General features: G+C 40.5%; 2 protein-coding genes across 2 annotated transcripts; one reads left to right on the forward strand and one right to left on the reverse strand.

The window, feature by feature from the left end:
* Positions 1-1,363: 1,363 nt before the first annotated feature.
* LOC116251438 (uncharacterized) lies at positions 1,364-5,579 on the forward strand. Its single transcript, XM_031625715.2, has 5 exons — positions 1,364-1,916; positions 2,592-2,742; positions 4,254-4,468; positions 4,873-5,046; positions 5,139-5,579. Exons 1-5 carry the CDS (start codon positions 1,728-1,730, stop codon positions 5,223-5,225), a joined length of 816 nt encoding a protein of 271 aa, XP_031481575.1. The 5' UTR covers positions 1,364-1,727; the 3' UTR covers positions 5,226-5,579.
* Positions 5,580-9,222: 3,643 nt separating this feature from the next.
* On the reverse strand, positions 9,223-11,401 carry LOC126409913 (calmodulin-like protein 7). Its single transcript, XM_050076800.1, has 2 exons — positions 11,358-11,401; positions 9,223-10,248 (listed from the first exon to the last, which is right to left on the reverse strand). Exons 1-2 carry the CDS (start codon positions 11,399-11,401, stop codon positions 9,435-9,437), a joined length of 858 nt encoding a protein of 285 aa, XP_049932757.1. The 3' UTR covers positions 9,223-9,434.
* Between the last annotated feature and the right edge of the window lie 1,263 nt (positions 11,402-12,664).

The raw sequence follows: 12,664 nt of genomic DNA on the forward strand, positions 1-12,664 counted from the left end.
ATGCTGTCAAAACACAAATTGTAGACGACAGTGTCCAAGTACACCCGTAAAATCTAGTTAACTGCGAATAAATGTAATTTGAACATGTTTCGGATACCAATGTCAATGGCAGATAAATTGAAGCTCGAAATATTTGACATAAAGTCTCCTAGTTACCAAACATAAGCCAAGCTATTCTCATAAATTTGGGTTTTAATCTTTAAACTTCCATCTTGAGTAGAAAATTTTGTAAACGGCGCCTGTTAATTTTTTTCATTTACCTTATCTTTTGTTATGATTTGAAGTGAAAAATCATTCGAATATTAGCAGGCTTTCTCATGCCTTAAAAAGGAAAAATAATCAAGCTCGACCCCATGCAGCCGATAAGAGATGTGGGTCATTCTTGTAGCAGATCCTTGTGCCTGCGTTGGCCACGTAAAAACTCCAAGAGATGCATCGTTGCGACGATTCACTGTATATTAAAAATATCTACCACGCGTCGGTGCCCCAAATTTCCTCAACCAAACAAAATCGATCTTTAAATTGAATGTGGCCAAGAGTTCAACTGTTTGGTGTCGAAAAACTCCAAAATTGTAAAGGAAGAACGATAGTCTCTTTATGGCGCAGGACTAAACCAAGACGGGCGGCATATGTTGCATACTTATCCAATGGAATGTATGTAATATGTGATCCAGCTCCCACACGTACCACATTTATGAAAGAGACGGAAAGGAGACTTGTGGCCTTCAATTATTGCAATTCTTAGTAAAAATAATGAAGCGAATCTTGAAATTTATCAATGAATCGAGTAGGGGTTGGTAGAATAGAAACATCAAAATATACAAGTTAAAAATAGTTCATTTTCTCAAAACACCAAAAAAAGACTGATATCTTTGAAAATAGTGAGAAAAAGCTTCTATGGAAGTACTAAAAAGAAGCCTGGTACTGTACCTTGGTATATATAAAAGAAAGAATGAAGACTTCGGTTCTCTTACTAAACAAAATACCCTTCACGTCACCTAAGAATCTTAACATCTACCGTAGAGCTAAAATTTATCATAAGAACAAAATTGAACCGAGAAAAGGATTTATCTCCACAGAAAATTGATCCGGAAATTTTTTGACGACCTTGAATCAATTATGCAATGTAACGGAACTTCTAAGCCCTCTAAAATCTCCTAAAAAGCCTGGGATACTCTCTCAATATTGCACAGAATAGTTTCGTCAAATACGTGGCAACAAAAGGTAAAAGGGAAAAGAAGAAGAAGAATTCGTCATCGATATTTTTAAATAATAATTAATCTCATCATTCATCAAGCAAGATGGACGGCTTTCATGCATCCACGCAGCCCCTCAAAAGCTTTTTATATAATATGAAACCCCTTCTTCTCGTTCTCCAAACACCGTCGCGGGCCGGATTCCTACCCCCGCCCACCTGGAAATCCCTTCAATCGCCGAAACCCTAAACGAATAGATAAATCTGACGATTACCACCCTTGCAATTTTCGACGCAGAATCTGTTGCCGTCGCACCCATATGGGAGGATCGACGGTTTCTCCGTCGCCGGACGCTTTCTGATACCCTGCTTCTGAAGAGAGGGATCGAGTGGCTTCGTGTTCGACAAGATTTAGGGCCGGGTTCGGTCCCTATCCCGGCCAGGGTTTCGGGATTGTGGGGTTCTGGGGAGTTGCATGGGCGTGGAGTAGGAACGGGCGGTGTCGAGATTCCGTCGATCCGTGCCGGAAACCATGTCTGCGATAGTCTGCGGAAAGAGATCAATCTTCGAAGAGCTCCATACGCCTCCGCCAGTTTCGAAGAGATTGCGCTGCTCCGGCAGCACCTCACCGATCCGGTTCTCGCCGACTAGGGTTGTACCGAGCGCCGTTGACTCGCCACTGTCGCAACTCCGGCAGATTTTTCCTGACATGGATGAGCAGGTTCATTTTCACCTTGATTTGTTCTGTGGCTTTCTGCACTTTTATCTGATCTGATTCCAGGTTCTTTGATATGAATGGTTTTGACGAGCTTAATTGGAAGATGTCGGATTCAGAATCTGATGATCGTCTGAGTCTGGTCAGAAATGATTTGCGAACATATCCTGTGCTAATTAGAAAAATTCTTTTGCAAAAAATAAGGACAATTTCTTTTGCTGGATTGATGATGAATCTATATAGATAGAAATTTTCATGCAGCTGTTTGTTCAGCATCTGGACGGCATCTCGGTCTTAAAATATGATGCGGCAAGACATGAAAGCTGTCGTTGGATCTGGATGGATTATTTTACATTTTAGAACGTTCAACATCGATGTATGTTTATAAGGGTTAGTGGATTGACTGGCTTTTTGAGTTACAGAACTTACGTTATGGCCCACACGATTGTTCCATTGGTCTTCTAAAAAATAGAAAACGCTAAAATATTCTTATTCAAGCTACTTTTAAGCGTCAATATGAGACATTTGCGATATGCATTTTGATAAACTCTGTTGCTACTTCAGCCTAGGAAGTGGTACTACGCAAGTTCTTGAAAGTTTATGTAGTTGATCTTCTCTTATGAGATTTCGCATCTAGAAAATAGAGTTTGTTAACCGGTTTGGGCTTATCTTCTGCTTCAGCTTCTTGAGCGAGCACTTGAAGCTTGTGGAAATGATCTGGATTCTGCAATCAAGAGTTTGAATGAGCTCCGCTTAGGGGAACGTAGTATGGCCTCTATTGGGAGCAAATCTGAAAATAAATTAGGGGAAATTGCTCAGCAATCTTCGGAAGGTACTCATCCTCATTCTTCTTATGATTTGTTTCTATAACTTTTTGGTGTCAAGTTAATTCTTGTTTCGTGGTTCTTTTCATTCGTTTTGCAATCTGTAGCCATGTTTTCAAAATTTAAAAGCCTGGCGAAGAAGGGCATCTCCCTGGAGTTATTTTGAAAATTTAAACTATTAATTTCTTCCTTATATGTTCAGGAACGTTTTATGAGTGCATAATTTGAGAGTGAAGATGGTTATTATTTAGGTAATGGTAATATATGTTTTAATTGCTGTTGTACTACTTACACTAATTCTATTTAAAGTCGTGTGGAAAAAGCATTTTCTTGGCAAGAATAAATTCTTTCCTTTTCTTTGCTTTGTTGTCTTTTTTGGAGCATTAGTCAAGGTTGTCTAATCAACGGACCTTGTAAAGGAGATGCAAGTTTGAATCTGATTTTCGTGAGTAGCAAAATGCAATCAAGTTTAGGTACTTGGTTTACTAAAAGTAAGAAAACGGGGTGCAGTTCCTCATTTCATTGTGTATTTTGTAAGTTAGCATATTAAGTGGATTTGGATAATATCTCCTCAATAGCTATTTTTGTTATTGGACCCGGGTTGTTAATGTTAAAGGTTGAATTATTTTTTATTAGATTGCGTTCTAGTAGATTGTCAAGACCTAACGTTCTTGTGGTTATAGATAAGGAGAGAGTCAAAATTGGTTCACCAAAGATGTCTATACTTTGGATAGGCATGTGGTTACAATTTATAAATGGAGACCATTCTATTAAATAATATGTATCTTTTGAAAGACTTGATAAATCACAAAGACTTTAACACCTTGAGACTTGAGAGGCATGTTGTCTGTGCTGCTTACCTAATTTGATTCTTTAGATGCACTTTTTTTCCTCTAAGCTGAACTAAGAGACGTGCTTGTGATTTGTTTATTAGAAGTTATGCCTTAATTAGTGAAAAAGGTTTGATTTTTATATGTCACAGCTTTTTTTTTCTTTTCATGTTTTCTTCTCTTTTGACGTCTGACCTTATATGTTTGATCTGAAATGTGCGTGTCAAGTGCAAACACGGCACATGTATGTGACTTTCACTAATCATGATATATGCAAATACATCTTGGCTTTCAAGGTGATACCTTGCGTTCGTGATTCTCGTGGCCAGATGTTGTTGTTCTCTTTGTACAGTCGAATGTATTTTTCATGACTTCCTTAAGACTTGAGGTTCCAGTTGTAGAGCCAATATAATAGATCCTGTTCAAGGTCGTTATTGTTCATGACTTCACTTTTTGCTCTTTAATGTAAGTACAAGACTGTGGTACTCATAGCAGACTAGACATGTTATGGCAGACGTGAAACCAATATTTAAGATCTTCTAGTTATGCATTAGCATGTCTGTCTACAGCATGCTTTGTCAGCCAAGAAGCTTTTGCTTTTGTTAAGCTTATATTATTGTTAAGCTTATATTATGAAGGAATGCTATTGCCTGTCTTTTTATCATGGAAATCACTATTTAACTTTGCAGTTCTGGCAACCAATATCGACGAGTCCTCCAATTGCCCGGCTCCTCCTACCGATCTTCCATCAGATGGTTCAGAGTGGGTGGAGTTGTTTGTGAGAGAGATGATGAATGCCACGGATGTAAATGATGCTAGATTGCGTGCTTCAAAAATTTTAGAGGTGTTGGAAAAATCGATCATGTCGAGAGCTGGGGAAGTTGTATCAAAAGACCTTCACAAGGTATTTCTCCACCTCCTTGCCTATTATTTATCAAACTCAACTGTCCTTGGACCCTGCATGATATGAATTACTCAATATTTGTTGAGACCATCCACAGGCATTATTCAGCCAGTCAGGTAAAATTTTCAAGGACGTCCATGCTTCTACCTGCCGAATCACCCCACATCCTTTTTTTTAACTTGGTGGTTGTCTCTCTATTTATCCTGTGATTTTTTGGAAGCCAGCCTCTGTCTCTTACTTTTGACATTTGTGGTCGTCAACTTGACCTGCAAACTTGCAGCTATATTTTTTTGGGGCGCAAGTTTTCTGGTGACGTCCTCACACCAGATAACTTTAACCGTGCTCAAGATATGAGCTATAGATCTTGTTTTTCTGAAAACGGTACTCTGGTTATGTTTGGTCAGGAGAATTTGGCGCTCAAGGAACAGGTGGAAGTGCTTGTCCGAGAAAACCAAATCCTTAAGCGAGCGGTGGCCATCCAGCATGAGCGGCAAAAGGAGTATGATGAGAGAGGCCGTGAGCTGGAGCACCTAAAACAGCTTGTAGCGCAGTACCAGGAGCAAGTTAGGACGCTTGAGGTTCGTACTCTTATCTCGTGGAAAGAGAGTGAGAGAAAGAGTTGTATGGATTTGTATGCTTACAGAAGTTTGTTGCTTGGTTGGTTTTGCAGGTAAACAATTATGCACTGACAGTTTATCTACAGCAAGCACAGCAGAGTAGCTCCATTCCCGGGCGCTTTCACCCAGATGTGTTCTAGATTTCGTAACGGACGTCTCTGCCCATAAAGGAGGAGGAAGGGAGTAATTTGGCGAATGGTTTCTCTATGATTTCATTGATAACTGCGTCCATTCTTGGTTGCATAAAAAGGAGATACATGATGGGCATGACAGAGGTTCCTGTTTTGTAATCTCATAAAAAAAAAACCGATTGTAACTCATAATTCCTAGAATAACTATTCCATATATTTGGTTGGGGGCTCGGCAGCAGCAAAAAACGATCCCCGGGTTACAATGCTCCAGCATTTAGATGCATGCGGAGCCTTTTCCTCATATGCATGTCTCTCGCTCCCATTCTCTCTCTTTAATTTTATGGATCGGGTTGTACATGCTCATTTCTTGGTCTTTTTTCTTTTAATTTTTCTCCTCGGGGAGCGAGTTTTCGGTTCCTGCTTCCTTTTCATATTGTTTTATGGGAGTCTTTCAAGACATTTTGAGCGTTTTGTTCGGAACCGAACAAAGAATCTGTTGTGGATTTTATTGCCCTGTCAGGGGTACAGCTTGTACCTCCAGTCACAGACGTTTTTTTTAACACGTTAAATAAGAGCAGTGAGAAATCAAAAACTTAAAATGCAGCAATTTCTACTCACCTCTAAGCAAGGGCGTTGTGTCCGTCGCTGCTGCTGACGGCGTGGGAGTCGAGGGTTGTACGGTAGAAACAGAGCTTTCTCTGGACTATATTTTGTAGTTTAACCTAATTTGGCAAGTCAAACGGTGAAAGGAATTTCTAGAAATTTTAAATCTAAAGTTCAATATTAAAATATTTTAGGTTAGGCCTTGGTAGGAACATGGGCTTTCCTATCCTTGTTTTTGGTTTCTGTTGTTGGGGTTCCGTTGGTTCGAATTCATGTTATCGCAGCATCGTTTTTCTTAGTTGACCACAATTTTTTTCCTGCAGTGATCAGAGCGGGATGTTTAATTTGTTTACTTTACCTTGTTAACTTCTGTTGTAGAAGAGGTTACGTGAGCAAAATCGTGAACATGCAGAGAGGGTACTAGCGCGGCTCACTTTATCCGACACTGCCAATCAGTCTTGCCGACTTCATGTGCAAACTAATGTCCACACCAATGCACAGCACTTCAAACTATCCTCTGAACACAAATCCTCATGAAGAGGTGTAGTATGGCTGGTTAGCGTGAGGGTCGGTGCAGATGATATGTTATCGGCTTGATTCCTGTGGGTGTAGATGGTCACATGCATGATACTGTAGCATCAAGCCTACTGGAGGATCCTTCTAAATTTTATTGACATGCCTCATGCAAAAAAAAAAAAAAAAAGACTACAAACAAGTGTACAAAAGGAATTGCAGATCAAGAAGAACAAAGTAGAGAAATTCTGCAAATCAGCATTGAGGCAAACCGGAGAGAGTTTCCCAATCTAGGCTCTCTCTTGACATGCACATACTTGAGTTGAAGATCATTCACCTAAGAATGTGAAAGGATGGGGGAACTGGGTGGCTTCGGCTCACGTATCACCTCTGAAGGCAAACTAACATGTGACGTGAGCTGGCATGTGTGAGGCTCGCCTCCATCTAGTTGGCCATCTGTGAAATGCTACATTTGCTATATTAAATTGCTTCAAAAGATTGTATTCCGAAATCCTCTTTCTATAATAAAGAGAAAAGTCGGAAGTTTGTTCTGGGTATGATGGGCTGAGGGCTCAGATTGTTATAGAACTGGATATCCACGCCATTTGGTAAGAAAAGTCTTACATCGAAACCTGTATTTTACTACTAATTAGGTATGGATTTTCTTATCGTATTTGACTAGTTAAGCTCGGACGGATTCAAATCAAATATGAAATTATAGTCTGAACCAGAGTTTCTGATCTTTAAAGGTACGTAGTGTGGGTTATGATTGTTGCTGTGGGGTTTCTGTTCTTACACGTTGAACAATAGTTTTCTGCTCTTGCACTCTATCTCAGTGAGGGTCATGAGTGCTATGGCGCGCAGGGCCTGATTTACCTCTCGCGTGGGCCGAAGTTGATGCACTTTTTCAGGTCTAGAAAGGCTGAGGCAGTTCATGAAAGGACGGCCGCTTTGAATAAGATTCAGGTCTCTGTTTCTGTAATTTGTTCAGAAAGGAAAAACCGGGCTGCAGGGAAAAAACATTCCCATATAAATTTGGACCTTTTTGTAGTAGCAAAACATGACTATCACACTTAGAGTTGCAGACTGCACAAGTTGTTTGAAATCTCTTCCTAATTATTAAATGGTTCTGCTCATGTAAAAAGAGACCTCAAAGGCCATTTATACATTCTCGTTGAAAAGCAATGCCCTGAAGCCTTAACTTCAGCTTCACTCCACAACCTTATTGTTGTAAAAATATGGTAAAAAATGTATCTATTCTAGATAATTAGGAATTCCAAACCAACTAATTCGCCAAGTTTTTAATGATCTGCAGAATGATTCACTGGTAATACCGATAATTAAACTCATTCTGCTTTGGCAAATGTTGGTGTAAGGTTCGTGACTAAAAATGTGAGTCACTTCCATGAACTTCTCAAAATGTTTTTACATTTCGAAGAAAGTTGAATAATTTATATTGTTCTTTGTGAAGAATTTTGTCTGGAGTCTAAGAAGATAAAAAAAAAAATTAAAAATTTCAGTCTGAGTTGCAGAAGGTTTCTGACAGAATGACCTACTGGGACATAAAACCCAGTGCCCATTTAATATGATTGGCCTCGCACTCACATAACGAAGAAAAATTGGTTCCACAACGAGACTACCAACGTACAAATTTGTTCTTTAGATCATGAGGCTATTCAAACAGATGAGGAGGATGGTGAACTCCTTCAATTTCAAGAGGTGTCGCAAAAATTTTGTTATTTGGAGATTGCAACTTCTCAGTCTCGCGAAATCATAAATGCTTGTTCGCTCAAACTGCCAATCTTCCGGAATTCACATATAATGTTCTTCCATGACGAGGGCAAGCCCCAACAACCAGAAAAACACCATGAAAAAGCTCAGGAAACCGACAGCTTAGATAGTGGTGATCGATGAATAACGCAGTTCGGTCAAATCTGGTTTCTAACTTGAACAAAGTTAACCCCTTCAAAGCAGGTCTAAACACGTTTGCCCACAACCTTTTAGATCTCCATACTTACAATGGCAGTTCAAGGCAAGTTCAAGAAAGTAAACAGCTCCATATCGGAAGTGCCATCATAGGCATCATGATGTTTCATCGAAGAAATAAAATTCTTTTCAAACGCAAGGCCAGATAACAGTGCTATACGAGTTGGAAAACTTTTCCTCCATCCATACATGGCAAATGGGGGGCCACCGCTTCTCCAAGATATAGACCTGGGAAAGTGTTTTCCCTTCAAACGAATACAATACGAACTAAAATAAAGACACATACAGGCATTTTTGCTGTCGGGAAAGTGCAAGCTGTAACCGCGTAGTTTTTGCACTCAATCCGCCGGAAATCTGCACACCTAATAAAAGAAAGCAAAAGAGAGAGAGGGAGGGTGGACCGGTTTGAGTGAGAGTAGAAACCACGTAAGATTCCAACGTGGGGAGGGAAGTGGGCCTCACACGGTTAGTTGGTTTTCTCAAGCACCTAATGTCGTTACCCCGGTGGGTCCCGCGTTTGCCAACTCCGAATGAGATTGTGGCACTTAACTTCTCCAACACAACGACTCCTTTACTCATGGGCCTCCCTTCAATGCCTCTGACAGCCCAAAGAAGCTGTTGAATAATCTTCTCTATTCAATGCTTTGGTGTCAGTATTATATTACTGATACGCATCAAGAAGGGTTTCTTTTTTTCTCCTGGGATTCCATTCACAGGAGGACATTTGAACGAACACCAATGATCTCCCATGACAAGCTTGCACATCATGGTCATAACGCTTCGATTTCTTGTGAAAATGGTTCACTACTACCAGGAAATGGATGAGTTTAGAAGGGAAGATTCATGAAATAAGGTTAGAAGAAATTGGTTATGGCAAACGTCAAAGAAGAAGAAGAAGAAGAAAGAAAACAATGAGAATCATACCACGTTCAGATTTGTGACAAAGCATTAAAAAACCCAAAGAAAAAAAGTAATAGAAGAATCTCTCGAGTTCCAAAAGAGTATGTCTATCTCTCAAATGTAAACTTTTCTTTCAGTCGAAGAGCCTGTCATGCACCTATATTTACAGGAGAAGATTGGGAAAGGGAAAAACAGAGCACCATGGTTCAACTATGATTAACAGAGAGACGTGAAGCCGCCTGCCTTCATCATCTTCTGAAACTCCTGGAAATTGACCCTCCCATCTCCGTCCAAATCCACCTTCTGGATCATCTCCTTGCATTCTCTCCACCCATTTTTCAGCCTCAGGGACCCCAACACCAAAGACAACTCCTCCACAGAGATAAACCCATCTCCATTCACATCAAAAACATCAAATGCCTCCTTCAACTCGTCATCTCCCACCACCATCGTCGCCTCTCCAACTCCCTTGCTCTCCTCATCCCCGGTTCCTCCCTTGCCGCCGCCGGTCATCGACTCGTAGAGCACGCAGAACTCTTCGAGGTCGAGGCAGCCGTCTCCATCGGCGTCCAAATTCCGGACCATGGACTCCAGTTCCTCGTCGGATAAAAAGAGGCCGACATTCTCCATCGACTCCTTCAGCTCTTCTCGGGTGATGAACCCGTCATTGTTGTGGTCGAAAATCGCGAACACCCGCCGGAGGTCCGCGTCCCTTCGGTAACCTTCCGGAGACTGTGGCACTGGCGATGCGGAACCTTGGTTGGGGGCGGGGAAGGGAGGGATTGAATGGTGAAGAGGGAGGAGAGCCAAGCGATGGAGGGCTTCGTTGCGGAGAAGTGAAGGACGAAGTTGAGGAGGCTGCAGGCAATTATAATGGCCGCCAACACAAAGGCCATCACCATCTTCCTCCTCCCTTCCTCGAAGACCCCCTGAGAGAGAGAGAGAGAGAGAGAGAGAGAGAGATTGTCTTCTCGATGGCCCCGAGGGGAGATTTAAAAGAGACTCACGCGGAAGACAACCGTTTCTCCTCCTTTAAGATCCATTAATTCACCTTTTTGCCGTTAGGGATCCTCCCGGTCAGATGGTTTTCTTAGTGCCCATCTTGGAAGATGCACAAATTTAATAACTCTTATCATCATTCTTTCAACCTTAATAATAATAATTAAAAAAAAAGTCTCATTTCACTTGATTGGGTTTTTGAACTCATTCATAACGGTGAGGAGAAACTTTACTCTCACAGTTTTCAGCTAACAAGGAGCCTGTAACAATTAAACAAGAACAATGGGCAGTCTTTCGAAATTACAAAAATAAATGGCAGCCGATTGTGAATATTCCTTTCTTGCTGTGCTGGAAAACGAATCCTCTTGCCCTACAACCATTGCCGCGTTGAGCGTAATTGCTCGGCAGTGGGGCCCCCACCTCTTAAACATAAATGTTTCGAATGGAATTGGATTTGATATGGGACCTGACACATTTGGTAGAATTCGTTTACTAAAAACACGTCTTCATATTGATCAGATGAGGAACAGAATTCGTTTACTTAGAACACATCTTGATATTGATCAGATGAGGATCAGAATTCGTTTACTAAAAACACATCTTGATATTGATCAGATGAGGATCAGAATTCGTTTACTAAAAACACATCTTGATATTCATCAGATGAGGATCAGAATTCGTTTACTAAAAACACATCTTGATATTGATCAGATGAGGATCAAACTGGTTGTGGTTGGATCTCGAAAGATTTAGCTGAATTTGGTGTCTAAAAGCAAATCTGGCTATTAACATATTAGTCGCCGAACTGAAGGAGAACAAGTTCAAAATCCAAATGTAACTGAATGTAAAATTTGGGTTTTATATGCCAGTTAGTTCATTGAGATTGCTGGTTTAGCGGGTTCAATCTTAAGCCTGATCCAAATAAAAACCATGTCGCATTCAATAAAGTTGGATTTTGGTAGTTCTTAGATCGAAAGCCACTCACATCCCAAGAGGCAGTTGACAATGACATGTTGCATAATGCATACGCGGAATAGACACGGGAAAATCTAAAATTGATTCTGGATCGATGTAGTTAAAGAATCTACTGCTTAAATGCATTTAAGTCCAGAAGCACAACATTCTAAGATTCAAAACTACCTGCGCCACCCTGAATCAAGATCCAAATGGTTATCAAATCTCATCTCTTCTACTAGGCTTGGTGAAATAATATATCATCGAAAGGAAAGGCCATGGAGGGAGATCCCACGACGAACTTGGTCCCAGCTTGAGTCGAGTTCGAGGACCATGGTTGACTTAGTCCATTAAGTGGTGCTCTTCTTATGTTGTAGATCTAGTGCTGATTGTTCATGGGTCAGCCTCATTTTGGCCCTCATTATAATATATATCTAAAAACAATGACAAGATAACACAAGGAAGGTCAAAATTTTATGAGAAAAGCACCCAAGTTGTTCATGGTGAGTGAAGATGCCAATGGGTTGCTTTCTCTTAAGCCTGCAGTCAAATGATTGAGACTTCCTTTTTGTGGAAGTAAGGTGTAAGTTGTGGAAATCGGCTGGAGTTGGCTATCACTTGGTCAATCACCAAAGTCAAAAAAGAAGTCAAGGGAAGATGATATTGGGGATGATGAATTCCATGTCTCCAGTCAGAGTACTCCCCCTCTATAGACAACGCTCAAACAGCAGTTTGTCAGCGGCAGTAGTAGGGCTCTACGGCCATTGAGAGGCACTATTTTCTTCTCAATCGGTACCAACGCTGTCAATGTGGTTGAGCATTATTAAATGCATATCGGTCCAAATCGTCCCTTACACATTGATTCGTTAGGTTAATGTGGGGAGATACCTCCAAGATGCCGAACCCTTTTTGCCTTTCCCCATCCTAAGAGCTCCTTAATTTACAGTCATTTCCTTTAACTAAAAAATAGCATCTGCCATCGTTCGCAGAAGCAATACCCGTTAAAATCACCAAACTTTCCCGCTTCAAATATACGTTAAAATCAAACTAATGACCAGACTTTGAAGCTTCAAATATATGCTTAGAAGCAATAAATAACTAGCTGACATGGCCCTAAATCTGCCCATATACAAAATAAAATAGCATTTAAGATTTTTTTTATATGAGCCAAAAATGCTCAGCTTGTATTCGTGGGTATGTACGGTTTACAAAAATGAAAAATGATACGATACTTAAAATTCATATTGCGGTAACTCGATCATAGAACTGGAGGTGGCCGACCCTTGATTTACCAGAGGTTACCCACATCTTACAAATGCTAATAAAGCAAGAAGAAGAAACCCGGGATCTTCTTGACCTTTTTAGGGGGGGAGAAGTAGGACCGACTTAATTTCTCCGTTCACTTTTATGACTGAACCATCAGAACACGGAATCTTTCAAGACAACATATTCATCCGTGAAAAAAAAAGATAAATGCTTGCAACGAATCATTT

This window comes from Nymphaea colorata, chromosome 3 (genome assembly GCF_008831285.2).
Source record: "Nymphaea colorata isolate Beijing-Zhang1983 chromosome 3, ASM883128v2, whole genome shotgun sequence".
In the NCBI taxonomy this organism is placed as follows: Eukaryota; Viridiplantae; Streptophyta; class Magnoliopsida; order Nymphaeales; family Nymphaeaceae; genus Nymphaea; species Nymphaea colorata.